This window comes from Staurois parvus, unplaced genomic scaffold (assembly GCF_062004578.1).
Source record: "Staurois parvus isolate SC_StPar_1 unplaced genomic scaffold, SC_StPar_1.0 ptg000489l, whole genome shotgun sequence".
Classification (NCBI taxonomy): Eukaryota; Metazoa; Chordata; class Amphibia; order Anura; family Ranidae; genus Staurois; species Staurois parvus.
In genome coordinates, this window is record NW_028318285.1 from 746,593 (window position 1) to 773,417 (window position 26,825).

A 26,825-nucleotide genomic window follows, 5' to 3' on the forward strand; every position below is an offset into this window, starting at 1 on the left:
AAGCTGTCCACCATACTGCCCCGTACTACATCACTGACCTAATATCCTAGTACCACCCAGCACGCACACTCCGCTCCTCACTAGACCTCCTTCTCTCTAGTTCCCTGGTCTCCTCCTCCCATGCCCGCCTCCAGGACTTCTCCAGGATGTCACCCATCCTCTGGAACTCCCTGCCCCAACCCATCAGATTATCACCTACTCTCCTCTCCTTTAGGCGCACCCTGAAAACCCATCTCTTCAGGAAAGCCTACCCCACCCCCTGCTAACTTGCCGACCTCTTCCACTCTACCTACCACTCCATCTCCCACAGCTATCTCCTCCTGTGCCACCATCCCCTCCCTCCTAGATTGTAAGCTCGAAAGAGCAGGGCCCTCGATCCCCTCATGTTTGCATTGTATTGTATTGTTATTGTTCTGTCACATGTTCTGTCCCCCTTTGTAATGTACAGCGCTGAGCGAACCATTGGCGCTTTATAAATACTGTATAATAATAATAATAAGTAGGAACCCTTCCTATATAAAGGATAGTAAACATGTAATTAAAAAAATAAATCATAATAAGGTGGACGACTCCAGTCCATTGGTTAGTATAGATGTTGAATCTTTGTACACCAATATACAACAAAGGGATGCCATCAAAGCAACCCAGTGGGCCCTTAAGAAGTATACAAACCTAGAAAAGGTACAAAGGAAATTTGTTCTGGAGGAGCTCAATTTGGCAATGACTTTTTGGTACAATGGCCACTATTACAATCAAATCAAAGGAGTTTCCAAAGTAGCAAAATATGCCCCCAGTGTGGAAAACATCTTTTTAACTACTTGTCTACCGGGCACTTTCACCCCCTTCCTGCCCAAGCCAATTTTCAGTTTTCAGCGCTGTCACACTGTGAATGACAATTGCATGGTCATGCAACACTGTACTCATATGAAATTTTTAATATTTTTTTTTAGACAGAGCTTTCTTTTGGTGGTATTTAATCACCATTGGGTTTTTTATTTTTTGCTAAACAAACCAAAAAGAACTGAAAATGTAAAAAAAAAAGTTTTTTTCTTAGTTTCTGTTATAAAATTTTGAGTGAGTAATTTTTCTCCTTCACTGATGTGGTCTAATGAGGCTGCAGTTATAGGCACTGATGGGCACTGATGAGGAGGCACTGGTAGGTGGCACGGAAGGGCATTGACAGGCATCACTGGTGGGCATTGACATACATCACTGATGGGCACTGCAAGGCAATACTCGTATATGGCACTGAGCGGCACTGATAGGTGAAACTGATATGCAGCACTGACTGGCACTAATAGGCGGCACTGACTGGCACTGATGGGTGGCACTGATTGGCAGCACTCATAGGCGGCACTGACTGGTAACGATCGGTGGCACTGACGGGCACTGATAGGTGGCACTGACAGGCAGCACTCATAGGCGACAACTGACTAGCACTAATAGGTGGCACTGACTGGCCCTGATAGTTGTCACTGAAAGGCAGATAGGCACTGATATGTGGCATTGATGTACACTGGTATGCACTGATATGTGGCATTGATGGGCACTGACAGGTGGCACTGATGAGGCACTGATGGGACATCTACACTGATCATAAGTGCCTTGATGGGGATGTCCTTGTGTGATTGATTCAGATAAGGGCCCAGCATTCACATCCAAAGTGACTCAACAGGTAGCCAAATTAATGGTTATTCAGTGGAAATTTCACATCCCTTATCACCTGCAGAGTTCAGGAATGGTAGAGAGGATGAACATGACAATTAAGGATAAGTTGAGAAAAGCTACTGGAGGTACATTTGTTAAGTGGGAGACTTATCTGGCAGCAGTGTTGGCTGAAATCAGGATGACACCAAACAAAACAACTAAATTGTCACCTTTTGAAATTTTAATGGGCAGACCATTTCCTACCCCATGAACCAAAGGTCCGCTGGTGATTATGCCTGGAGATTTAGAACTGATCCAAGAAGCATATGTGACGAATCTTATAAGGCTCTTGAATGGCATCTACAGTGATGTATCCCTTTCTTTCCCGCTTCCCTCACAGGAACCAATACATCCTTTCAAGCCTGGAGACCGTGTGGTTGTTAAAGCCCTACATAAGCACAAGGTCCTGGACCCACCTTTTCGGGAGCCCACAGTGATAACAGCCGTGACCCGTACAGCGGTTCTGACTGCAGATTCTCAGGCCTGGATTCATGCGTCAAGGGTAAAGAAAGTCCCGGATTCTCTTCCACCTGAGGTGCTGACCACAAAAGGGAGTGAAGCAGGTGTTGAACACCCTGAAGCAGACTTGTTAGAGAGAGAAACAGGTGATATAGTTCCATTAGAAGATAGACAGACCGAGACTATTCAAGATGTCCATACTTTTGCATCCACAAACCTCTTGGAAAAGCTTCCTTTTAATAGGTTGTCTTACAGTGATTGTGTTTCTTCTGATTTGGGTGACTAGCACATGTTATTATCACCCACAGGATTTGATGTACATTTGCCCGCAACCCCAAAAGACTGACCTTGTTCCCCAACATAGACATCCACGTGAACTGTTAAAACAACTGGAAAATGTCTGGGTTTATATGGCAAGGAGAGTGATGAATGTTTCCAATTTTTGTTTGACGGATATGCTTAATCTTACCGATCTCTTAACTACATGTTTGATAGCCATTCCCACTCCAACTCCCTTGTTCATGGACATTTTCAGGGTAATGACTAATGATACTGATGTAAGAATGGATGATGTACCATTTATTTCATTGTATGAGTACTGTCGAAATTGTCCAGGTTCATTTAAACACAGGGAAAATATGACTAGTATAAAAATGTTAAATGTTACCCAAGGAGATGTGTGTTACAATATAACATGCAATTCTAAAAAGATTCCCCGGTGCTAGTAGCTAGGATTTACATATGCCTCACATAAAAAAACCCTGTGGCCTAATTGGAGTGTGCTGTTGTATACAGTGTATTCCCAATTTGGTGACAATGGCACGTTCAGTAAATCAATACTGATGAAAGGTATAAAGGGTGAATACAGCAGTTGTCACTTTTTGACAAAAGGGAGGTTGTGAAAGGGTTAAAAGTTAACTAACTTTTGCTTTGAGCCTACTAACTGGTGTATTTTATTCAAGATGTTTCTTTGGCATTTTATCTATGCACCCGTTTTTCCTTGAGAAATTGCAGAAGTTATAATTCTGTTGCATTTTGTTATGACTAGCCACATAGTAGTTTACTGAGATCTTTTTACTGTATTCTGATTGGTGTTTTATGAAAAACGCCTGAAATATGCAGTGTTATTATTTATTACTTAATGCCTAATCAATAATAAAGAGGTGGAATTCTGCCTCGCACATCTAGGTATTTGTGTCGCAGTGTTCCCAAAGTACTTTGAATTGTATGTCATTGTATGAGAGGAAGAGGGCCCTAAATTGATTAAATTGATGTTCCTGACAGTGGTAGTATCATGCTTTGGGACTGTTTTTCTTCAGCTGGAACTGGGGCCTTAGTCAAGGTAGTGGGAATTATGAACAGTTCCAAACACCAGTCGATATTGGCACAAAACCTTCAGGCTTCTGCTAGTAAGCTGAACTTCATCTTTCAGCACAACAACGACCCAAAGCATACATTCAAATCAACAAAGGAATGGCTTCACCAGAAGAAGATTAAAGTTTTGGAATGGCCAAGCCAGAGCCCAGACCTGAATCCGATCAAAAATCTGTGGAGTGATCTGAAGAGGGCTGTGCACAGGAGATGCCCTCACAATCTGACAGATTTGGAGTGTTTTGCAAGGAAGAGTGGGCAAATATTGCCAAGTCAAGATGTGCCATGCTGATAGACTCGTACTCAAAAAGACTGAGTGCTGTAATAAAATCAAAAGGTGCTTTAACTAAGCATTAGTTTAAGGGTGTACACACTTTCACCATAAGGTGAAAAAAGTTCTGAAATGAGTTATCTTGGTCTAATTTTTTTACATCACAGAAACCTGACATTTTAACAGGTGGTGTAGACTTTTTATATCCACTGTAGGACTTTTAGAAAGAGAAGATCTATTGGAGGATAGGAACAAAGAAAATAAATTTCAGGATACTGCCTTTATTACTGGGTAAACATGAAAATGCTTCAAGCGGCATTGGCCAATTTTATGCAAAGATCCTGTTTTAAAAAACATTCTCCCACAAAGACAGTCCTTTACTTATAGACGAGCCTTAGGGCCGAGGACCAAATTAGTTCATAACATCTCAGGTCCTCCTAAGAAAAAACTTTCCTTCTTCAATGAAGGGGTTTTTTTCAGATGTGGTAAATGCAGTCCATGTAAATATACTAAATAACGACCTTAAAAAAACTCACTGTTTATGTCGCATCAAACCCTGAAGTAATATTCCATAAAACAATTTATCACGTCAACCCAACTTTGTCACCTACATGCTAGAATGTACTTGTGGGTACCAGTACATAGGTAGAACCACACATAAGCTTACCAAAAGGATGAGTGAACATATTACCAACATAAGGAAGGGTTATCAGAAACATAGTGTTTCTAATCATTTTACGGTGGCACATAAGGATCCGACACATCAATCTTTTTTCAGGGAAACTGACTGGTGACAGTACGAAAAAAATTTGTTTATTTTTTTATTTTTTATTAATTTTTTTTCTCTTTTAAGATTTTTTTTTCATATTTCACTATGACTAAAGTAGTATAATGTTGCCATAGTAACATTGTACTACTTTGGGAAAGTGATCAGTGTTCTTTTTTTTTTTACACAATTTGATTGATTATAACAAAGAATTTATTTGCTATAAGCAAGCATTTAACTGAATGACATCAATTCATACAGTTTTTTTTGTTGTGATTAGCTGTGATTGACCACGGCTAATCACATAACACAGATGGGCTGTGATTGGCCCAGCCTGTGCATGTGATCGCTGTGGACATTCACAGCTAAACACACTTGTATACAATGGATGGCATGAAAGGAAGCCATCCACTGTATACAACTGTCATGTGACCTGCTGTAATTGGTCACCGCAGGTCACATGGTACTGGCAACGGTGCCGGTACATAAATCTGTCATCGGCCGTGTCCGAGGTACACGGCCGGTGACAGATCGCTCCACAGCGTGGCCCTGCAGGCATGCGTAATGCGCGTTCCGGGAAGGATGCCATATGGCATCCTCCCGGAGGGACAAAGTGTTTGCCCAGCTGCCATCTGACCATAGGCCGGGCAACAACTGGTTAATATAATATCCCCTGCTATTAGGATACATTTATGGTAACACTTAGTATATTCCCCACTAGGTAGCAGAGAAAATAGAGAAGATGGAGGGTATTTTGTTATTAATATGTATTTACACTTAGGACTACGGTTAATACTAATAGTGTATTAGTACACAATTGTAATGCTAATTAATATAGTAATGGTAATTTAGTGTATTGGTTAGAGTATCTGGTAATATGGAACACCGGATGTACTCAGCAATATTGTGTAATTACATGAATATATGGCTGTCCGGCTGGTGGGTATAAATACCACGAGCAATATGGCGGAATTTGCACTTCCTGAAGGTGATCTGTGATCGAAACGCGTCAAGGTTTGATTACATAACTTCTGCTGATGTCACGTCCGGCTTATGGAATGCAAGCCGTTCAACTGATGGTTTGTCACGTACCTGATTGGAGACTGAAATGACGAGGTCAGCCTCACTTGTGCTACTAGCCCTGACCCCACTGGAAGTGGAACAGAGGGTGTCTAGGGACCAGGGGGACAAGAGCGCCAGCAGATGTTGTTTGCAGCTCTTGCAGCTGGAGACTTTGAAAGACTGATGAACCTCCGATACAGGAACAGTAGTGATATGCAGAGCTGGTATGGTAGGTCGCCAGGTGTGCACCATAGCAAGGCAGGAAGCTGGGATGGGACACAGGAGCAATGTCATAGGAATAGCCGGGGTCATCAACGGGCAGACAGCAAGGTAACAAATCATAAGCAAGCCAAAGTCAAGAGCAGAGCCGAAGTCAGGAACAAGTATCAAGCAGGAGAGTAATCAGAGTCAGGTTAAAACAAGCCAGGTCAGCAACAAGAAAATCACACAGGAATGAGCAGGAAATGGGGAACAGCTGAAGACCAGTCAGCACTCAGCAGAGGCAGAGGCACCTTTTAAATAGTCCGTCTGGCACCAATCTTCACTGTGCGTGTGCACGTGCGCATGCGCGATCGCGCATTTCTGTGTGCATGTGCACGTCTATTCGCGAGCCGTCTCACGGGAATTCCCTTACATTACCCCCCCCCTTTAGGGGCAGCCTCCGGATGCCTACTAAAGCTTGTTTTTCAGGATGAAGATGAAGGTAAGCTTGCACTAACCGTGGAGCATGGACATTAGCGGATGGTTCCCAGGAATTATTCTCTGGACCGTAGCCTTTCCATTTGATGAGGAACTGGGTCTGACCACCCCTCTTTCTACAGTCCAGGATTGCTTCTACTTCATATTCCTCATTACCTTCGACAAGCAGTGGAGCAGGAGATTCTGGACCTCGATCAGAAAATAGACTTGGGACTATTGGTTTTAATAAAGAGACATGGAATACCGGATGGATCTTCATATTCTTTGGTAACATTAATTCAAAAGCTACAGGATTAATCTTTCTTTTGATTTTAAATGGTCCCAGGTACCTTGGACCAAGCTTCTTTGAAGGGCAGCTCAATTTCAAGTTTGTTGTGGATAGCCAAACCTTATCTCCTGGTTTCAGATTCAGATTCCCCCTTCTTTTTCTGTCAAAAAATCTATTTCCCTGAGCCTCCGAAATACTTTCTCGTAACATTTGACCATTCCTATTGAGGAAATCCAGCCTCTTGTACCGCCGGGACAGCGGGTCACCCCGGCATTTCAGGGAGGAAGGAAGGATGGTATCCATAGTTGGCATAAAAAAAGGGACTGTTTGGTAGCAGAGTGGATGGAATTGTTATATGCAAATTCTGCCAATGGAACGAGAGACACAGTCATCCTGTGAGTAAGAAGAGAAACATCGTAAATATTGCTCAAGGGTCTGGTTTGTACTTTGTTTGCCCATTCATTTGTGGATGATACGCAGAAGAAAAGCGAAGTTCGATCTCTAGTGCCTCACACAGAGCTTTCCAGAACTTAGAGGTGAACTGCACTCCCCGATCGGATACGATATTGCTGGGAATACCATGTAACCTCACAAGCTCTTTAATGAAAGCAGAAGCAGTCTCAGCAGAAGAAGGAGTCCCTCTCAGGGTTATGAAATGGGCCATTTTTGACAGACGATCAACCACAACAAAGATGGTGGGAAACCCTTCAGATGGGGGAAGCGCTACAATAAAGTCCAGAGAAATCATGCTCCATGGTTTTTCAGGAACTGGAAGGGATTCCAATAGGCCCCAGGTTTTGACTCTATCAGACTTGTTTTTGAAGCATACCGAACAAGATCTAACATAATTTTTACAATCTTTCATTAAGTTTGGCCACCAAAAGCAACTGGAGACCAAGTTTGAGGTCTTGTGGATCCAGAAGTGACCCGCTAAAGGATGGTCATGGCATCTTTTAAGAATGAGAATCCTGAGTTGTTCCGGTATATAAATCTGTTCTTTATGCAGATACAGCCCATCCCTTAGCTGAAGATGCATTTCCAAGGTGGGTGGATGATCATCAACCACATTCTTTATTTGTGATACAAGGTCTGCTTGCAGGAGTAAAACGTTTTTAGCTGGCAGGATCGTGTCAGGCTCAAATGGTACTATTGGGTCATGATTAGAGATGAGCGAATTATTCAAAAATTCGGTTCGGCTGATTCGCCGAATTCGCCGAATAAATTTGCTTCGAGCCGAATATATTCGCTGCGAATTTAACTTATAAAAAGGGTGTTTCTAGGCTTCAGAGAGCCTTTATATTAGTGCAGAACACTGTACCTTTAATTTAAATGCCCTTGGAGTCTGCTGGGGAAGAGAAATAATACTGTCAGTCAGTATGACATGCAGATGAGTGCCGTCGATCTTAGAATCACCGCACACTTCACTCATTTGGGCAGTCACGGGGCCAAAACCAGAGTGTGGAGCCACAGTGTGGCGGTGGAGGCAGCAGTAATGGGAGGCCATACAGCACCCTATGACAAAATGCAACCCACCAGCAGTGTGAGGAGACCTGAAAGTGGCACATGGCAGAGTGTGGCGATGGAGACAGCAGCAATGGGAGGCCGTACAGGGACCCATGAGACACTCTGGACCTGGCAGCAGCATGAGGAGGCGGTACAGGGGCCCATGACAGATTACGGGCCTGGCAGCAGCATGAGGAGTCGGTACGGGGGCCCATGGCAGATTACGGGCCTGGCAGCAGCATGAGGAGGTGGTACAGGGGCCCATGGCAGAGTGGCGGAGCGTAAGCAGCTAAAATTGAAGGCCATACAGAGGCCTATGTTAAAAAGTCCAACCAGCAGCAGCGTGGGGAGACGACTATAAAGAGTCCAATGGCAGAGTGGCGGAGCAGAAGCAGCTTCAATTGAAGGCCATACACAGGCCTAGGTTTAAAAGTCCCTCACAGTTAATTCCAATAACGAACTCTACTCCTCCGTGCAATCTACTTACGAGACCCTGGGCAGGTCTGGGTCCAATTTGTGGTAGAGACTGGTTTTGTTCAGCCATGCTTGAGCGAGTAATAACAGGTCTGTGCTGCCCTTTGGTGTCTGGCTTAATGCGCACAACACTGAACGTCCCAGCATTTGTCAACGATTTGCCGTTAAGTGATGCAAACCCGCTGAACCACGTTCATGAGGAGCCGGTACAGGGGGCCATGAATCAGTATGGACCTGGCAGCAGCGTGAGCAGACGACAGAGGCACATGGCGCAGGGTGGCGGTGTAGGCAGCATTATTCTGAAGCCATACACAGGCCTAGGTTAAAAAGCGGAAGCCGTCAGCAGCGTGAGCAGACGACAGAGACACATGGCGCAGGGTGGCGGTGGATGCAGCAGTATTCGGAAGCCAAACACAGGCCTCGGTTAAAAAGCGGAAGCCGTCAGCAGCGTGAGCAGACGACAGAGGCACATGGCGCAGGGTGGCGGTGGAGGCAGCAGCAATGGAAGGCCATACAGCACCCTATCACAAAATGGAACCCACCAACAGTGTAAGGAGACCTGAAAGTGGCACATGGCAGAGTCTGGCGATGAAGTCAGCAGCAATGGGAGGCCGTACAGGGACCCATGACACACTCTGGACCTGGCAGCAGCAAGAGGAGGCGGTACAGGGGCCCATGGCAGAGTGGCGAAGCGTAAGCAGCTTAAATTGAAGGCCATACGGAGGCCTATGTTAAAAAGTCCCCCCAGCAGCAGTGTGGGGAGACGACTATTAAGAGTCCAATGGCAGAGTGGCGGAGCAGAAGCAGCTTCAATTGAAGGCCATACACAGGCCTAGGTTAAAAAGTCCCCCCAGCAGCAGCGTGGGGAGACGACTATAGAGAGTCCAATGGCAGAGTGGCGGAGCGGAAGCAGCTTCAATTGAAGGCCATACACAGGCCTAGGTTAAAAAGTCCCCCCAGCAGCAGTGTGGGGAGACGACTATCAAGAGTCCAATGGCTGAGTGGCGATCCGGGAAGTCAGCGTTGTGATTGCAGATGCAATGCAGAAATTCTACGAAGTAATGCCGTGGGTGCGAAGAAGATCATATACCGTCGTACTTCCATCCATAAGACGGAACAACCTGCGAACCGGGAGCTTTATTGCCCTGACCCGCTGAGCAGCTTCTGGGATACCCAAGAGGCCCATGGCAGAGTGGCGGAGCGTAAGCAGCTTCAATTAAAGGCCATACAGAGGCCTATGTTAAAAAGTCCCCCCAGCAGCAGCGTGGGGAGACGACTATCAAGAGTCCAATGGCAGAGTGGCGGAGCGGAAGCAGCTTCAATTGAAGGCCATACACAGGCCTAGGTTAAAAAGTCCCCCCAGCAGCAGTGTGGGGAGACGACTATCAAGAGTCCAATGGCTGAGTGGCGATCCGGGAAGTCAGCGTTGTGATTGCAGATGCAATGCAGAGATTCTATGAGGTGATGCCGTGGGTGCGAAGAAGATCATATACCGTCGTACTTCCATCCATAAGACGGAACAACCTGCGAACCGGGAGCTTTATTGCCCTGACCCGCTGAGCAGCTTCTGGGATACCCAAGAGGCCCATGGCAGAGTGGCGGAGCGTAAGCAGCTTCAATTAAAGGCCATACAGAGGCCTATGTTAAAAAGTCCCCCCAGCAGCAGCGTGGGGAGACGACTATCAAGAGTCCAATGGCAGAGTGGCGGAGCGGAAGCAGCTTCAATTGAAGGCCATACACAGGCCTAGGTTAAAAAGTCCCCCCAGCAGCAGTGTGGGGAGACGACTATCAAGAGTCCAATGGCTGAGTGGCGATCCGGGAAGTCAGCGTTGTGATTGCAGATGCAATGCAGAAATTTTATGAGGTAATGCCGTGGGTGCGAAGAAGATCATATACCGTCGTACTTCCATCCATAAGACGGAACAACCTGCGAACCGGGAGCTTTATTGCCCTGACCCGCTGAGCAGCTTCTGGGATACCCAAGAGTTTGGCTTCTGTGGGGAATATGGTTGAAAACTGAAACTTAAAGGCATGTTGACGGAAGGGCACCAGTGTCAGTGCTCCGGAGGGAATATAGCTTCAAAGCTGACACTTAAAGGTATATCGACGGTCAGAGACCACAGGAAGTGGAGCTTGCGTCTTAAATCGACTGAATGTGGCAGACGTGAAACGTCTACGGGCCGTATATGAAACGGGTTGTTCCTCTTTCTGGAATAAGTGTTGGAAATGGCCACTCTTTTTGGTGTGGCGTTTTGTCTATTTAATTCCGATAACGGACTCTACTCCTCCGTGCAATCTAGTTACGAGACCCTGGGCAGGTCTGGGTCCAATTTGTGGTAGAGACTGGTTTTGTTCAGCCATGCTTGAGCGAGTAATAACAGGTCTGTGCTGCCCTTTGGTGTCTGGCTTAATGCGCACAACACTGAACGTCCCAGCATTTGTCAACGATTTGCCGTTAAGTGATGCAAACCCGCTGAACCACGTTCATGAGGAGCCGGTACAGAGGGCCATGAATCAGTATGGACCTGGCAGCAGTGTGAGGAGACCCGAAAGTGGCACATGGCGCAGGGTGGCGGTGGAGGCAGCAGTATTCGGAAGACATACACAGGACTAGTTTAAAAAGCGGAAGCCGTCAGCAGCGTGAGCAGACGACAGAGGCACATGGAGCAGGGTGGCGGTGGAGGCAGCAGTATTTGGAAGCCATACACAGGCCTAGGTTAAAAAGCGGAAGCCGTCAGCAGCGTGAGCAGACGACAGAGGCACATGGCGCAGGGTGGCGGTGGAGGCAGCAGTATTCGGCCAGTATAGGCCTAGGTTTAAAACTGGAACTCAGCAGCGTGAGCAGACGACAAAGACGCACATGGCAGAGGATGGATCTGGCAGCAGTATGAGAAGGCGGTACAGGGGCCCGTGGCACAGTGTGGTGATGGGGGCTACAGCAACTGGATGCCAGAAAGTGGCCGATAGGGCTATATACTGCATGGAATTATAAAGTTGTAAAGACAGCGGCCTATAAGGCTATACACACTATAACAATCATGACTTGATTGACCATTGGCCTATAAGGCTATACACAGCATGAATATCATGACTTATTCTGAGAGTGGTTTGGAAGGCTATATACAAAAAGTAATTCATGAGCTGTCCGGACAGCGGACAATAAGTACATATATACAAATCAATTCATCAGCTGTCCAGCCAGCGGCCTCAAAGGCGACACATATAGAAAGCAATTCATGAGCTGTTCAGACAGCGGCCTCTAAGGCGACAGATATACAAAGCAATTCCCGAGGTGTTCAGGGAGCGGCCTGAACGGCTAGGTTATTACTAAATATATTTTTGTGGCCAAACATCGGCCTATAAATAGATGTCTACACAGTGACAAAAAATTATGTCGCCAGACAGCGGCCCCTAAGGCGACAGATATACAAAGCAATTCCCGAGGTGTTCAGTGAGCGGCTTGAACGGCTAGGTTATTACTAAATATATCTTTCTGGCCAAACATCGGCCTATAAATAGATGTCTACACAGTGACAAAAAAGTAGGTCGCCTTACAGCGGCGTATCCTACAAATTGACATTATAAGAAATGGTTTAGACCAAAAAAAAAAAAAAAAAAAACTTTGATGCGATGCTATACCTTAGTAGATTGTGGAAAGTCGACAAGTCAAGCGTAACTGTGTACATTACAGAAAATCTTAACAAGACAACCAAACATGTGGCCAAACCGTGACCGATACAACAAGTTAACAATGTAAGAAACAGGAGGGGGCCAAACCGTGGCCAATAAATAAACAGTCCACCTCATTGATGAGATGGACAACACGTGTCAAATAAATATTTTAAAAAATTGCAATTCCATCGGTCTGGAACTGGTCGACTATAAATAATTAAAAAGTTTAAATTCATGTGACAGTCGTCCAGCAACGTATAAATAATTTAAAAACACCAATTCATGAGGGGCCCGACCAGCAGAGTATAAGTCATTAAAAAGGTTCAATTCATGTGACGGTCGTCCAGCGAAGTATAAATAATTTAAAAACCCCAATTCATGAGGGGCCCGACCTGCAGAGTATAAGTCATTAAAAATGTGCAAAACATGAGTCGGCCGAACAGCAGCCTCTCAATAAAATATATATACAAATGTACGGATCAGGTGGAGGTCTTCCATTTGTCCCTAATAACATGTTTGGGGCATGATTCATGGCGGATTTAGTCAGTTGTGTCAGGAACTGGTGGTTTGAAATCCAGACTAATCCACGCCTGATTCATTTTCACAAACGTGAGTCTCTCCACACTTTGGGTGGACAGTCGTGTCCTCCGCGGAGTTACAATACCTCCTGCCGCACTAAACACGCGCTCCGATGCCACGCTACTGGCCGGGCATGACAGCCTTTCAAGGGCAAATTCAGCTACTTGGGGCCAAAGGTCAAGTTTCGTTGCAAAGTAGTCAAAGGGATTGTCTACCTCGGTTGGCAGGGTGCTGTCCAAGTAGGCCCAAGCCTGTTGTTTGAAGTCCTGCTCCAGGTCCACCTGATGCTGCTGCGGCTGGTTAGTAGTTTCCTCACTGCGCTGGTGAAGAAAGCTACTCATCATCGACTGCAGACTGCAGACTGAGGCAGCCGCTGCTGGTGGAGCTGCCACTGCTCCTACCACCCCACCCCTCCCCTGCTGCCATGGCAGCGGAACGCGAGCGCACAGGGCCCACAGTGTCTGAGGATGGACGTTGGCGCAGAAAGGCAGAGACCAACTGACTACATAGGTGGTTTTTATAGTACTTTATTTTGGCCTCCCTCTCAGCAGGTGTGAAAAAGGCCACCATTTTTGAACGGTAGCGAGGGTCCAACAAGGTGGACAGCCAAAAGTCATCCCTCTGTCTGATGGTTATTATTCGGCTGTCGCTACGCAAGCAACCGAGCATGCTATGGGCCATTTGTGCCAAGGAATGCGAGGGACTCCCTGCCTCCATCTCCACAGCATACTGCCACGGTGCGTCTGGGTCCTCTGTCTCCTCCTCCTCCTCTACCAGATGCTCCTGCTCCTCCACTCCTGTCCGCTGAGTGGAAAAACCACCCATTTCACTCAATAATTCCTGAGCACCAATGTCCTCCTCTACCTCCTCCTCTTCTTCCTGTCCTGCCCCCACAGGGGTCATGTGGCGTTGAGATCTGTGCGCCACGTCTACCGCACCCTGACAAGCCATTGTTAACAGCATTTGTTCCAGGACGTGCAACAGAGGAATGACGTCGTTCATCCCATAGTCCTGCCGACTCACGAATAGCGTGGCCTCCTCAAAGGGCCTGAGCAAGCGGCAGGTGTCACGCATGAGCTGCCAATGGCTGACATCTAAGTTACACAGGGGAGTACCTTTATCCGCTTGTAACATCAGGAAATCGGTGATGGCCTTTCGCTGTTCGTAAAGGCAGTCTAACATATGTAGGGTTGAATTCCACCTTGTTGCAACGTCGCAGATCAGGCGATGCTGTGGAATTCCGTTCTGCCGCTGCAGCTCAAGGAGGGTGTGCTTTGCGGTGTAGGAATGGCTGAAATGCATGCAAAGTTTACGTGACATTTTAAGGATGTCTTGCAGTGGGATGGTGGATTTTAGGAACCGCTTGACAACCAGATTGAACACGTGAGCCATGCATGGCGCATGGCACAACCTTCCTTGACGCAGAGCAGACACCATGTTCTTTCCGTTGTCGGTCAACATGGTTCAGATTTTCAGTTTGCGCGGAGACAGCCATCTGTCGATTTCTCTGTTCATCACACTCAGAAGTTCCTCCCCTGTGTGACTACGTTCGCCAAGGCATACCAGGTGTAGCACAGCGTGACACCGTTGCGCCCTGCACATGTGATATGCCGGTCGGGTAATGGGACTTGGCACGGGGGTGGCGGCTGAGGACACGGCGGAAGAAGAGGTGGTAGAGGCGGACATCTTTGCAGGACCAAGGACGTGCAAACGTGGAGGCAAAAGCGGCGTGACCTGTCAAGTTGCTGGTGCGGCTGTGCCGGCACCACGTTCACCCAGTGGGCCGTAAATGACATGTACTGTCCCTGACCGTAGTTACAGCTCCACACGTCGGCGCTGCCGTGCACTTTGGCAGAGACCGACATGCTCAAAGACTGGCCCACCATCTCTTCTACATGTGAATGCAGGGCTGGCACTGCCTTTTTGGCGAAGAAATGCCGGCTTGGCACTCTCCACCGCGGCTCGGCACAAGCCATCATTTCTCGGAAAGGTGCTGAGTCCACCACTTGGAAAGGGAGGGACTGCAGCACCAGCAACTTGGTCAGGAGGACGTTCAGCTTCTGCACCGTCGGGTGCGTGCTCGCAAACTGTTGTCTCTTGGAAACGGATTCCAAGAAAGACTGCTGACGGAATCCGTGAAGAGGAGTAGCAGGAGAAGGAGCATCTGAACGAGCGGAAGATGCCAACGAGCGACAACTCCCCTCAGCAGAGGTGTTGGAGCCTTGACTGGCTGATAGAGGGCGATTGACGTCGGGTGACGGAGCAAGTAACGGAGCGGGTGATGGAGCGGGGGCTGGGGAAGGCAGAACCACCGTATCTTTATCACGGTTTTCCCAGGCCACCGAATGGCGACGCTGCATATGCTGACGCAACGCTGTAGTCCCAAGATTGGCCCCCTGGCCACGCTTGACTTTCTGGCCACATAGTCGACATACGGCTACGTTTACTTCCTCGGGCGGCTTGACGAAAAATTGCCACACCGCCGAGTAGGAAACTTTGCCCCCGCTACTCCTCACTGGCTGACTGCTACTTCCTCCGTGCACACCGGCACCACTACTGGCCGTGGTGGTAGGCTGCAGTGGAGCTGGTGCTCTACTCCGTGGCCGTTTGCCTCCACTGACACTGCTGCGACCCTGCTGCCTCCTGGGCAACCCACCGACTGTTTTGCTCGCTGCCAAGCTGGCACCCTCTTCTCCTGATGATGCGGAAGCAATAGCCTGATGACGACGAGGCTGCCAAGTGCGATCAGCCTCATCATCATCAATTAGGGTCTCCGCGTCACTACTAGCCCCCTCGGCTGCGTGTGGGTCAGGAGACAGACCTGTCTCTAGACCGGCTACCGAGCCACTCTCCTCGCCAGTACTTCTTCGCCTGGCTGCTGAAGAGGCGGATGTCTCCCCCCGTTCCTGACCGCCCTCTGTTAGCTCTTCCTCACTGTACAGTGGGGCTGAGCCCACAGCATGCGATACTTCGCTTGGTGAGGGAACACCAAAGGACAGGAGCAGGTCGAGGACACGTGATTTCAGTGGGCTTGCTCCCGGGCCATGCCAACTAATGGTTGTGTCTGACGTACCCACCGACCGTTGGCTGTAGGTGTCAGAGGTGACCTGGGAAGAGGAAGACGACCGAGTCAACCAATCGATGACAGCAGGGTTGTCGGTGGAGACACGACCGCTGGATGACACCGGGAGCACTGGCCTCTGGCTGCGACTAGTGCTGCCTCGACCCCTTCCTCTGCTGCCACGTCTGCTCGCTCCTGAAACATTGCCTCCTCTGCCACTCCTCTGCGTGTTGTCTGACATACTCTTTAATTCAATAAGCACCCCAAAAATAAAACCGGATTTAACTCTTTGAACGTACAATAGTGGTTGTGAAGCAGAAAGTCAGTTTATTTAGCACAATCGGTCAATTGCAGCTTGCCGTTGGCTGTAAACTGTACGTTTATGTCACTGGAATGCACTAATCACCCAAAAAATATTACCGCCACCCGGCGTGTATATGGATTTAACTCTTTGAACGTACAATAGTGGTTGTGAAGCAGAAAGTCAGTTTATTTAGCACAATCGGTCAATTGCAGCTTGCCGTTGGCTGGAAACTATACGTTTAGGTCACTGAAATGCACTAATCACCCAAAAAATATTACCGCCAGCCGGCGTGTAAATGGATTTAACTCTTTGAACGTACAATAGTGGTTGTGAAGCAGAAAGTCAGTTTATTGTACACAATCGGTCAATTGCAGCTTGCCGTTGGCTGGAAACTGTACGTTTCTGTCACTGGAATGCACTAATCACCCAAAAAATATTACCGCCAGCCGGCGTGTAAATGGATTTAACTCTTTGAACATACAATAGTGGTTGTGAAGCAGAAAGTCAGTTTATTTAGCACAATCGGTCAATTGCAGCTTGCCGTTGGCTGGAAACTGTACGTTTATGTCACTGGAATGCACTAATCACCCAAAAAATATTACCGCCACCCGGCGTGTAAATGGATTTAACTCTTTGAACGTACAATAGTGGTTATGAAGCAGAAAGTCAGTTTATTTAGCACAATCGGGTCAATTGCAGCTTGCAGTTGGCTGGAAACTGTACGTTTATGTCACTGGAATGCACTAATCACCCAAAAAATATTACCGCCACCCGGCGTGTATATGGATTTAACTCTTTGAATGTACAATAGTGGTTGTGAAGCAGAAAGTCAGTTTATTTAGCACAATCGGTCAATTGCAGCTTGCCGTTGGCTGGAAACTGTACGTTTATGTCACTGGAATGCACTAATCACCCAAAAAATATTGCCGCCACCCGGCGTGTAAATGGATCTAACTCTTTGAACGTACAATAGTGGTTGTGAAGCAGAAAGTCAGTTTATTGTACACAATTGGTCAATTGCAGCTTGCCGTTGGCTGGAAACTGTACGTTTAGGTCACTGGAATGCACTAATCACCCAAAAAATATTACCGCCAGCCGGCGTGTAAATGGATTTAACTCTTTGAACGTACAATAGTAGTTGTGAAGCAGAAAGTCAGTTTATTTAGCACAATCGGTCAATTGCAGCTTGCCATTGGCTGGAAACTGTACGTTTATGTCACTGGAATGCACTAATCACCCAAAAAATATTACCGCCACCCGGCGTGTAAATGGATCTAACTCTTTGAACGTACAATAGTGGTTGTGAAGCAGAAAGTCAGTTTATTTAGCACAATCGGTCAATTGCAGCTTGCCGTTGGCTGGAAACTGTACGTTTATGTCACTGGAATGCACTAATCACCCAAAAAATATTACCGCCACCCGGCGTGTATATGGATTTAACTCTTTGAACGTACAATAGTGGTTGTGAAGCAGAAAGTCAGTTTATTGTACACAATCGGTCAATTGCAGCTTGCCGTTGGCTGGAAACTGTACGTTTATGTCACTGGAATGCACTAATCACCCAAAAAATATTACCGCCACCCGGCGTGTAAATGGATCTAACTCTTTGAACGTACAATAGTGGTTGTGAAGCAGAAAGTCAGTTTATTTAGCACAATCGGTCAATTGCAGCTTGCCGTTGGCTGGAAACTGTACGTTTATGTCACTGGAATGCACTAATCACCCAAAAAATATTACCGCCAGCCGGCGTGTAAATGGATCTAACTCTTTGAACATACAATAGTGGTTGTGAAGCAGAAAGTCAGTTTATTTAGCACAATCGGTCAATTGCAGCTTGCCGTTGGCTGGAAACTGTACGTTTATGTCACTGGAATGCACTAATCACCCAAAAAATATTACCGCCACCCGGCGTGTAAATGGATTTAACTCTTTGAACGTACAATAGTGGTTGTGAAGCAGAAAGTCAGTTTATTGTACACAATCGGTCAATTGCAGCTTGCCGTTGGCTGGAAACTGTACGTTTCTGTCACTGGAATGCACTAATCACCCAAAAAATATTACCGCCAGCCGGGGTGTAAATGGATTTAACTCTTTGAACGTACAATAGTGGTTGTGAAGCAGAAAGTCAGTTTATTTAGCACAATCGGTCAATTGCAGCTTGCCGTTGGCTGGAAACTGTACGTTTCTGTCACTGGAATGCACTAATCACCCAAAAAATATTACCGCCAGCCGGCGTGTAAATGGATTTAACTCTTTGAACGTACAATAGTGGTTGTGAAGCAGAAAGTCAGTTTATTTAGCACAATCGGTCAATTGCAGCTTGCCGTTGGCTGGAAACTGTACGTTTATGTCACTGGAATGCACTAATCACCCAAAAAATATTACCGCCACCCGGCGTGTAAATGGATCTAACTCTTTGAACGTACAATAGTGGTTGTGAAGCAGAAAGTCAGTTTATTGTACACAATCGGTCAATTGAAGCTTGCCGTTGGCTGGAAACTGTACGTTTGTGTCACTGGAATGCACTAATCACCCAAAAAATATTACCGCCAGCCGGCGTGTAAATGGATTTAACTCTTTGAACGTACAATAGTGGTTGTGAAGCAGAAAGTCAGTTTATTTTGCACAATCGGCAAACTGCAGCACCAACTGTACAGCCACCAAAAAAAAAGGGTGTATGTCACTTTAAATTTTCGATTCACTTGGGCTGTGGCCCTAAGTAACGATTCTGTGTCCCTGAGTAACGATTCTGTGTCCCTGAGTAACGATTCTGTGTCCCTGAGTAACGATTCTGTGGCCCTAAAGTCTCTGTGGCCCTAACTCTCTCCCTTAATACACACAGGTCTGTCTCTCTTGAATGACCGGAGGCTAATGGAGAATTCTAAGATGGCCGCAATTTATAGCTCCACCATTACACAGTGCTGGCTGGCTGCTGATTGGCTAATGCGATCACATGTCATGAATGCATTATGGGTCAGCGCGCCTTGTCTGCGCGCCTTCCCAGAGATCCCCGCCCCATCTTCTCTGTCCATTTTCTCCGTCGCCGCCATTTTTGGGAAAATTTGATTCGTGCATCCGAAGTTTGCTAATTTTTGGATTCGTCGCGAATAGAATTTTTCCAAATCTTCGGAACGAATTCCACTTCGTCATGTTCGATTCGCTCATCTCTAGTCATGATACATGCATGAGAGCACATCGGGTTTGCCGTTCTTTGATCCTGGACGGTATGTCAAGTGAAACACAAAGTGAGAGAAGAAAAGTGCCCATCTTGCCTGCCATGGCCTTAGGCGTTTTGCAGTTCTCAAGTATTCCAGATTTTTGTGATCCGTAAAAATGAGGATAGGGTGTGAAGCTCCCTCCAGCAAGTAGTGCCATTCCTCGAGGTCCGCCTTGATGGCTAACAGCGCCCTGTCTCCTACGTCATAGTTCCTTTCAGGGAAGCTTAACTTTCTAGAGAAGAAGGCAACAGGTGAAGGAGGGACTTGAGTCCTTGTCGTTTAGACAATATAGCTCCAACAACATTTTAAGAAGCGTCTACTTCGACAACATAAGCTAAAGCAGGATCTGGGTGCTTTAAGATAGGAGCAGAAGTGAATAAGGTCTTTAATTGTTCAAACGCTGCTTGAGCATCAGAAGTCCATTTGAAAGCAACATGTTGCCTGGTTAACTGCGTGACTGATGCAATGATACCGGAAAAGTTCTTAATGAATTTCCTATAGAAATTAGCAAATCCCACGAAGCGTTGTACCGCTTTCCTGTCTCCTGGGATGGGCCACTCTAATACAGAGGTCACTTTTTGAGGATCCATAGCAATGCCATTGGGAGTAATCACAAGTCCGAGGAACTGAATGGTCTGTTTCTCAAATTTGCACTTTTCAGCTTTGGCATAGAGGTGATGTTGGTGTAACCTACCTAGTATCTTCTTCACGTGGTCCCGGTGTCATTCTATTGAGCTTGAGAAGACTAGGATGTCATCCAAATAGACAATGATAAATAAATCAAGATAGTCCCGGAATATATCATTAATGAAATGTTGGAACGTTGCTTGGGCATTACAAAGGCCAAATGGCATAACCAGGTATTCGAAGTGCCCAAAGCGTGTTCTAAAGGCTGTCTTCCATTCTTCCCCTTCACAAATTCTGACTAAATTGTATGTACCTCTCAGATCTAGTTTTGAAAAGACACATGCCCCTCGTAGCCTTTGCAACAATTCAGGAATCAGAGGAAGAGGATAGCGGTTCTTGACTGTTATCTTATTTAGATCATAATAGTCCACACATGGTCTAAGAGTATGATCTTTCTTTTCGACAAAGAAGATGCCAGCTCCCACTGGTGATGTAGAGGGCCGAATAAACCCTTTTTCCAGGCTTTCATCTATGTAATTCTAGAGTACCTCTAGTTCCAATTTGGAGAGAGGGTAAATTCACCCAAAAAGGATCTCAGCACCGGGTAGGAGTTCAATTGAACAATCGTAGGGCCGGTGCAGGGAAAGAGCATTGGCACTCTTTTTGTTGAATACATCCAAGTAATCATGGTAGGCAGCAGGGACAAGTTTAATCATCTCTGAATCAGGATGGATGCTAAGAAGAGGAGTCACTGCGCATGGTTCCTTTGGAATGCAATGAGTCTGACAGTATTCGGAAGAAGAGAAGATTTCCCCGGAAAGCCAGTTGATGGATGGGTTGTGCGCCCTTAGCCAGGGCATGCCGAGGATGACCGGAAACATTGGCGAGGTTATGACATCCAGACGTAGAAGTTCCTGATGTCTTGAGGATGAGTGGCAGAAGATTGGCATAGTCTCTTGCGTCACTGGGCCAGAACTGATACCAGAGCCATCAGCCAGATGGACCTAAAATCTTTGTTTCTTGGTACAGAGAGGGATATTGTATTGATTAGCAAAGGTAGAATCCATGAAACAGCTACAGGCACCAGGGTCTATAATTGCTAAAACAGAAATAGTTATTTTAAGTTAAGTAAAGCATGAAGGAGAGGTGCGTTTGACTCATTCCTTGTGGGTGCATCATATGGAAGCAGCTAGGAGAGGGCTTAGGAGGTCTCACTGCACATGTCAGTACATAGTGACCCGCATCACCATAGTAGAGGCAGAGGTTCGAGATTTGTTGTCGAAGACGTTTAGTAGAGGATAAAGATGGTCTCCAAAAGTTCCTACGATGAGAATTATGATGCCACCTTTTGCTGGAGAGTATGTCTGATGCGACAGCAGTGGGTGAGGGGACAGTAGTCTCTATTTCAGAGCAGATCAAGACACCCCTTGTGAGTGACCAGAAAGGTGTGGACTGACACAGGGAAACGCAGGTTTCAGGTATAGTATAATAACACAGTTTATTATTAGCCACCCAGATATATATATATATATATATATATATAAACGCACAGTGAGCAAACCAACCTTCCACTAATCTCAGGAGGTGTAGGAATACAGGCGTAGTCAGGGCTGGAGAGGTGGAACGGTCAGGCCGGCCGTAGGGTTCTGTAATGACCGTTTGGTGGTACCTCTAGTGGTCCCCAGGACAGGATTCCCCAGGGCGCAGAGTCAAAGTCCCAGTCTGCCTATTCACCAGGGCCCCTGATGGTGGGGATGGACTTGGAGCAGACAGGAACCAGGTCGCGGCCCCTGAGTACACCTGCTAGTGGTAGAGGGATCCGCCAGAGGTATGTGCAGGTACGGCTGGATCCGTGCAGGATGGATGGATGGCAGAGTAGTTAGCGTGGTCAGACGGGCCAAGTCAGCAACGTGCGGGCAGCAAGGTACCAAAGGAGCAGGCAGAGAATGGTCAAGGTCACAAGCCGGGTTCAGTAACTCACGGGCAGCGCGGTACAGGGGATCAGGCAGAAGGATGGTCAGGCAAGCCAGGGGTTCAACAGGAGACGGTCAGCAGAGATCAGGATCAAGCAGGGTCAGCAACGAAGCAGGAACACAAGATACCAGGTACAGAGGCTCATGGGAAAACATACACCAAGGCCCAGCTCATAGGCCTGGTCATGCCTTAAATACACCTTTCTGCAATCAGCCCCAGGTTTGGCTGATTGCACGTGTGAGCTTCTGGCTGCTGAGAGCACCCGCTGGTCAGCTCTGGTACTGCAGCCCACACAGCAGATGAGTCCCACCACCAGTGCTGAGTCCATTCCTGACACACCTGCTAGTTCTTTCACTCCTTTCCCGGAGCCGTCGGTTGATTTGAATGGCTAGGTTTATCAGGTCCTCTAGCCTGGTTGGTGCCCCAACTCGGGCAAGCTCATCTTTCAAGATGTTAGAGAGACCAAGGCGAAACGGATGGCGGAGAGCAGACTCGTTCCATTGAGTGTCAGAACTCCATATACGGAACTCAGTGACATATTCCTCTATAGGCCTTTGGCCTTGCTGTAGCTTGCTAAGCATAGATTCTGCAGTCTGACGACGGAAAGGATCAGCGTAAAGTTGCGACATCGCTGAGAAAAAAAGAGTCCGTAGAAGTCAGAGCTGGATCATGCTGCTCACGAAGGTAGTGTGTCCAGGATTGGGGTTCATTCTGAAGGAGTGAAATAATGAATCCCACTTTGGTGCTTTGTGATGCAAAGGTTCTTGGTAGCAGAGAAAAATATAGCTCACAGGAGTTACGAAAGGTTCGGAACTTCCTGCGGTCTCCCATGAAATACTCAGGTATTGGCACCCGCGGTTCCGGTAATGGAGAAGTTCCATGAATAATGATGCCAACTTTTTATGCCTAGAAGACTTGGTGCTGTCCTTACAAATCATGGAGGTCATACAAAATACTAGATGTAGTAATTTTTGATGGTGTATTAATTGTTACATCAATTAATTTAAGTAAAATTAACGATTTTGTAATCTATGTTATATTATTAACCTTACTTTCCTGTAATAAGCTAAACAAATGTTCTATAACATTCAGTTTTGTCAAACTTTGGAAATTGTTGTGTTTATAGAGATATTAATTAAAATCTTACTTTTCAAAAGGGGTGTACTCATTTATGCTGAGCTGAGATGTCCATCTCTGTTTTATTGGATGGTTTTTTGTTTCTTGTATAGCCAAGTTAAAGTGGAAATTCAGTGCATCTGAGCACCGCAAACCAAAAATGCTATAATAATTGTTAATATTCAGAGCAAACTCCCCCATCCATCCATGTCTCCATGCTTTATTTTGTTGAGAGATCATTTCTGGCAGTGGCCATCTTGAGAAAGGGCAGATGATTAATGTAGCATTTACTTCCTGGAATCCATCTACCCTTCGCTCAATCACTGGCTCAGCTGAGTACCCTCCCTCCACTTCTGAAGACTCCTGGGATGTATGACATCATTTTCCTAGGCATGGAAACCAGGAAGTAACTGAAGAAACGTAAAAAAAAAAAAAGGTTTATAAAAATTTAAATATGATATACTTTCATATCCATTTACAAATGCTAGAAGCATAAGGATTAAAAATAGTTCATGTTGATTTAGAGGGTAAAGTTCTACTTTATGTGTCTTTTGTGGCAGTAAAAAACTGCAGGAAACACTTGCAGTAAGCCACAGAGTAGGGTTCTTTAGAAAACCAAATTATCATTTAAGTGAGTGGACGTTATTCATATATAACATATATTATCTCACACTAACCCATTAAAGCCAGTGTGTCAATGCCTAGAAATTACATGAATAGTAACATTCTATCGATCTAAATATGAAGGGTCAGAAGAAAAAGATGCTTTATAACACACAACGAAGACAGCTATGATCTGCAAAAAGACCTGTTTTTGCTGGCTTGGCAAAGTACTCCACTCGGCTCCAAGCATCTTTGTGATTTCAGGAAATGGCAGTTTAGGGTGTTGAGACCGTATCTGTTCTCTGCGCTCGTTTAAAAAGCGAACATATCCAGTCACTGGAGCTTTTGGTCCATTGGGCAGGACTTTTTTTCGTTTTTTTCCCTTTGGCCATCCTCTTTTCTTTACAGGCTATAATGTTTAATGGAAAAAGAAAATAAACACTTAAAGTTTGAACAATTATATAGTTATAAGAGTTATTCATATACTGTACTGTGCAAAAGTTTTAGACAGGTATGATTAAATGCTGTGAAGTAAGAATGCTTTAAAAATATATATATTTGAATTCTTTATTGTTAGCAATTTACAAAATGCAAAGTGAGCGAACAGAAGAAAAATCTAAATCAAATCAATATTTGGTGTGAATACCCTTTGGCTTCAAAGCAGCATCAATTCTTACACCTGAACTGTCAAGGATTTTGTAGGATTAAAGTCAGGTGTATGATTAATCAATTATACCAAGCTGGTGCTAATGATTATCAATTTCATATGTAGGTTGAATTGAAACAGAATTTAACTGAAACAGCTGTGTAGGAGGATTAAAACAGGGTGAGGAAAAGCCAAACTCTGCTACTAAAGTGAGGTTGTAGAAGACAATTTCATGTCACAGGTCATGCACCATGGCAAGACTGAGCACAGCAACAAGACACAAGGTAGTTATACTGCATCAGCAACGTCTCTCCCAGACAAGTATTTCAAAGCAGACTGGGGTTTTAAGCTGTGCTGTTCAAGCTCTCTTGAAAAAGCACAAAAAAACGGCAACGTTGATGACTGTAGACGCAGTGGTCGACCAAGGAAACAATGCACCAGATGAAAGACATATCGTGCTTACTTCCTCTCGACATCAGAAGATATGGCATAACATCAGCACAGCACTGGTGAAAACTAGTGGGACCCAGGTACACCCATCTACCTTCTGGAGATGATTGTGCAGAAGTGGTCTTCCATATCGCTGACATGGAAACAAGGCTAACTGACTCAATTATGCATTAACCACTTGCGGATGTACTGATACAGGGTGGCCGCACTGCAAAATCATGTAAATATGCAAGATTTAGCAGTTCCAGGTAGGGGGTGCGTGCGTGCCACCCTACACACATTGCTATTGACTCCTGGGTATGTCAATCACCGAGTCCCGGCTGGCGATTCCCGGCCAGAACTCGGTGATCATCGGCGAAGCTCAGAGGGGAGAGATCTGTGTGTAAACAACACAGGTCTCTCTCCTGTCAGCATGGACTTGCTACTTTTTATCTCTCTGCAGCAGGTCTCCTCAGTAAAACACAACACAGTACACAGTCTAATCACTCCCTAACACACAGGTAACCCTTTGCCCCAGATGTTAACCCCTTCCTGCCTAGTGTCATTAGTACAGCGTCAGTGCTTTTTATTAGCATTGATCACTATATTAATGTCACTGGAAATGTCAGTGGCCATTAGTTACCACCCAGTGTCAGAATGCCCACCGCAGTCCTGATTACTAGTATAAAAATAAATAAATATTCCAGTAAATATACCGCCATTTGTAGATGCTATAATTTTCACATAAAACAATTTTTTTAGCAAAGACATGTAGTGAATACACTTTGGCCTAAATTTATGAAGAAGTTTTTTTTTATAGCAAAAAGTAAAAAATAGGTTTTTTTTCAAAATTGTCAGGTTTTTTTTGTTTATAGAGCAAAAAATAAAAAGCGCAGAGGTGATCAAATACCACCAAAAAAAAGCTTTATTTGTGGGAAAGAAATTACATAAATTTAATTTATGTACAGCATTGCATATCTGTGCAATTCTCAGTTGAAGTAATGCAGTGCCATATTGCAAAAAATGGCCTGGTCAGAAAGGGGGTAAATCTTCCAGAGGGCAATTGGTTAAAAACATAGAACTGGAATGCAGAAAAATGGCAGCAGGTGCTCTGAACTGATGACTCAAAATTTTAAATATTTGGCTGTAGTTGGAGGCAGTTTGTTCACCAAAGGGAGAATTGAGTGTCTGCAGGCTACAGTAAAGCATGCTTGTAAGTTTGAGGATGCATTTCTGCAAATGGAGTTGAAGATTTGGTCAAGATCAATGATATCCTCATTGCTGAGAAATAAAGGCAGATACTTATCCATCATGCCATACCAACAGTGAGGTGTGTAATTTGCCCCAAATTTATTCTGTAGCAGGACAACAACCCCAAACATACCGCCAATGTCTATAACTACTACCTTCATTGTAAAGAAGTTAGACCCCACAAACCTCTGATCTCAATATCATTGAGTCTGTCTGGGAGTACTTAACCACTTGCCTACCAGGCACTTATACCCCCTTATTTACCAGGCCAATTTGTCTCTGCCTTGTACAAGGCAGAGATACTGTCTCTGCCTTGTAATTTACCTTCTTTTCTTATTGAGGTGGTCTGTCTGAAAAGGGAAATCTTGGGAAAAACTACAATGCATTCAAATATTGCAATAATATAATAAAAGAACCATCTATAAGTTTTTGAGGTGAGCCTGAGACATTTTTTTTACTGGTACCCTTCAGTAAGAGAATGGGTAAGGAAAAATATATATATATATTTATACACACACACACACTATATTGCCGAGAGTATTAAAACACCCCTCCAAATCATTGGATTTAGGTGTTCCAATACCTTCATGGCCACAGGTTTATAAAGTCAAGCACCTCGGCATGCAGACTGCTTCCATAAACCTTTGGGTCCCTCTAAGGAGCTCAGTGAATTCAAGCGTGGTACCGTGATAGGTTGCTACCTGTGCAATAAGTCCATCAGTGAAATTTCATTCCTACTATATATTACATGGTCAACTGTTTGTG

General features: G+C 45.6%; 1 protein-coding gene across 1 annotated transcript in view; it reads right to left on the reverse strand.

Annotated features, from left to right (window-relative positions):
- Window positions 1-26,825, reverse strand: part of HMG20B (high mobility group 20B) — a 981,246-nt gene that overhangs the window by 627,060 nt on the left and 327,361 nt on the right. Inside the window, exon 4 of the mRNA XM_089689659.1 lies at window positions 23,940-24,143. Within this exon, the coding sequence (XP_089545785.1) occupies window positions 23,940-24,143 (204 nt within the window). The remainder of the gene's footprint in view (window positions 1-23,939; window positions 24,144-26,825) is intronic.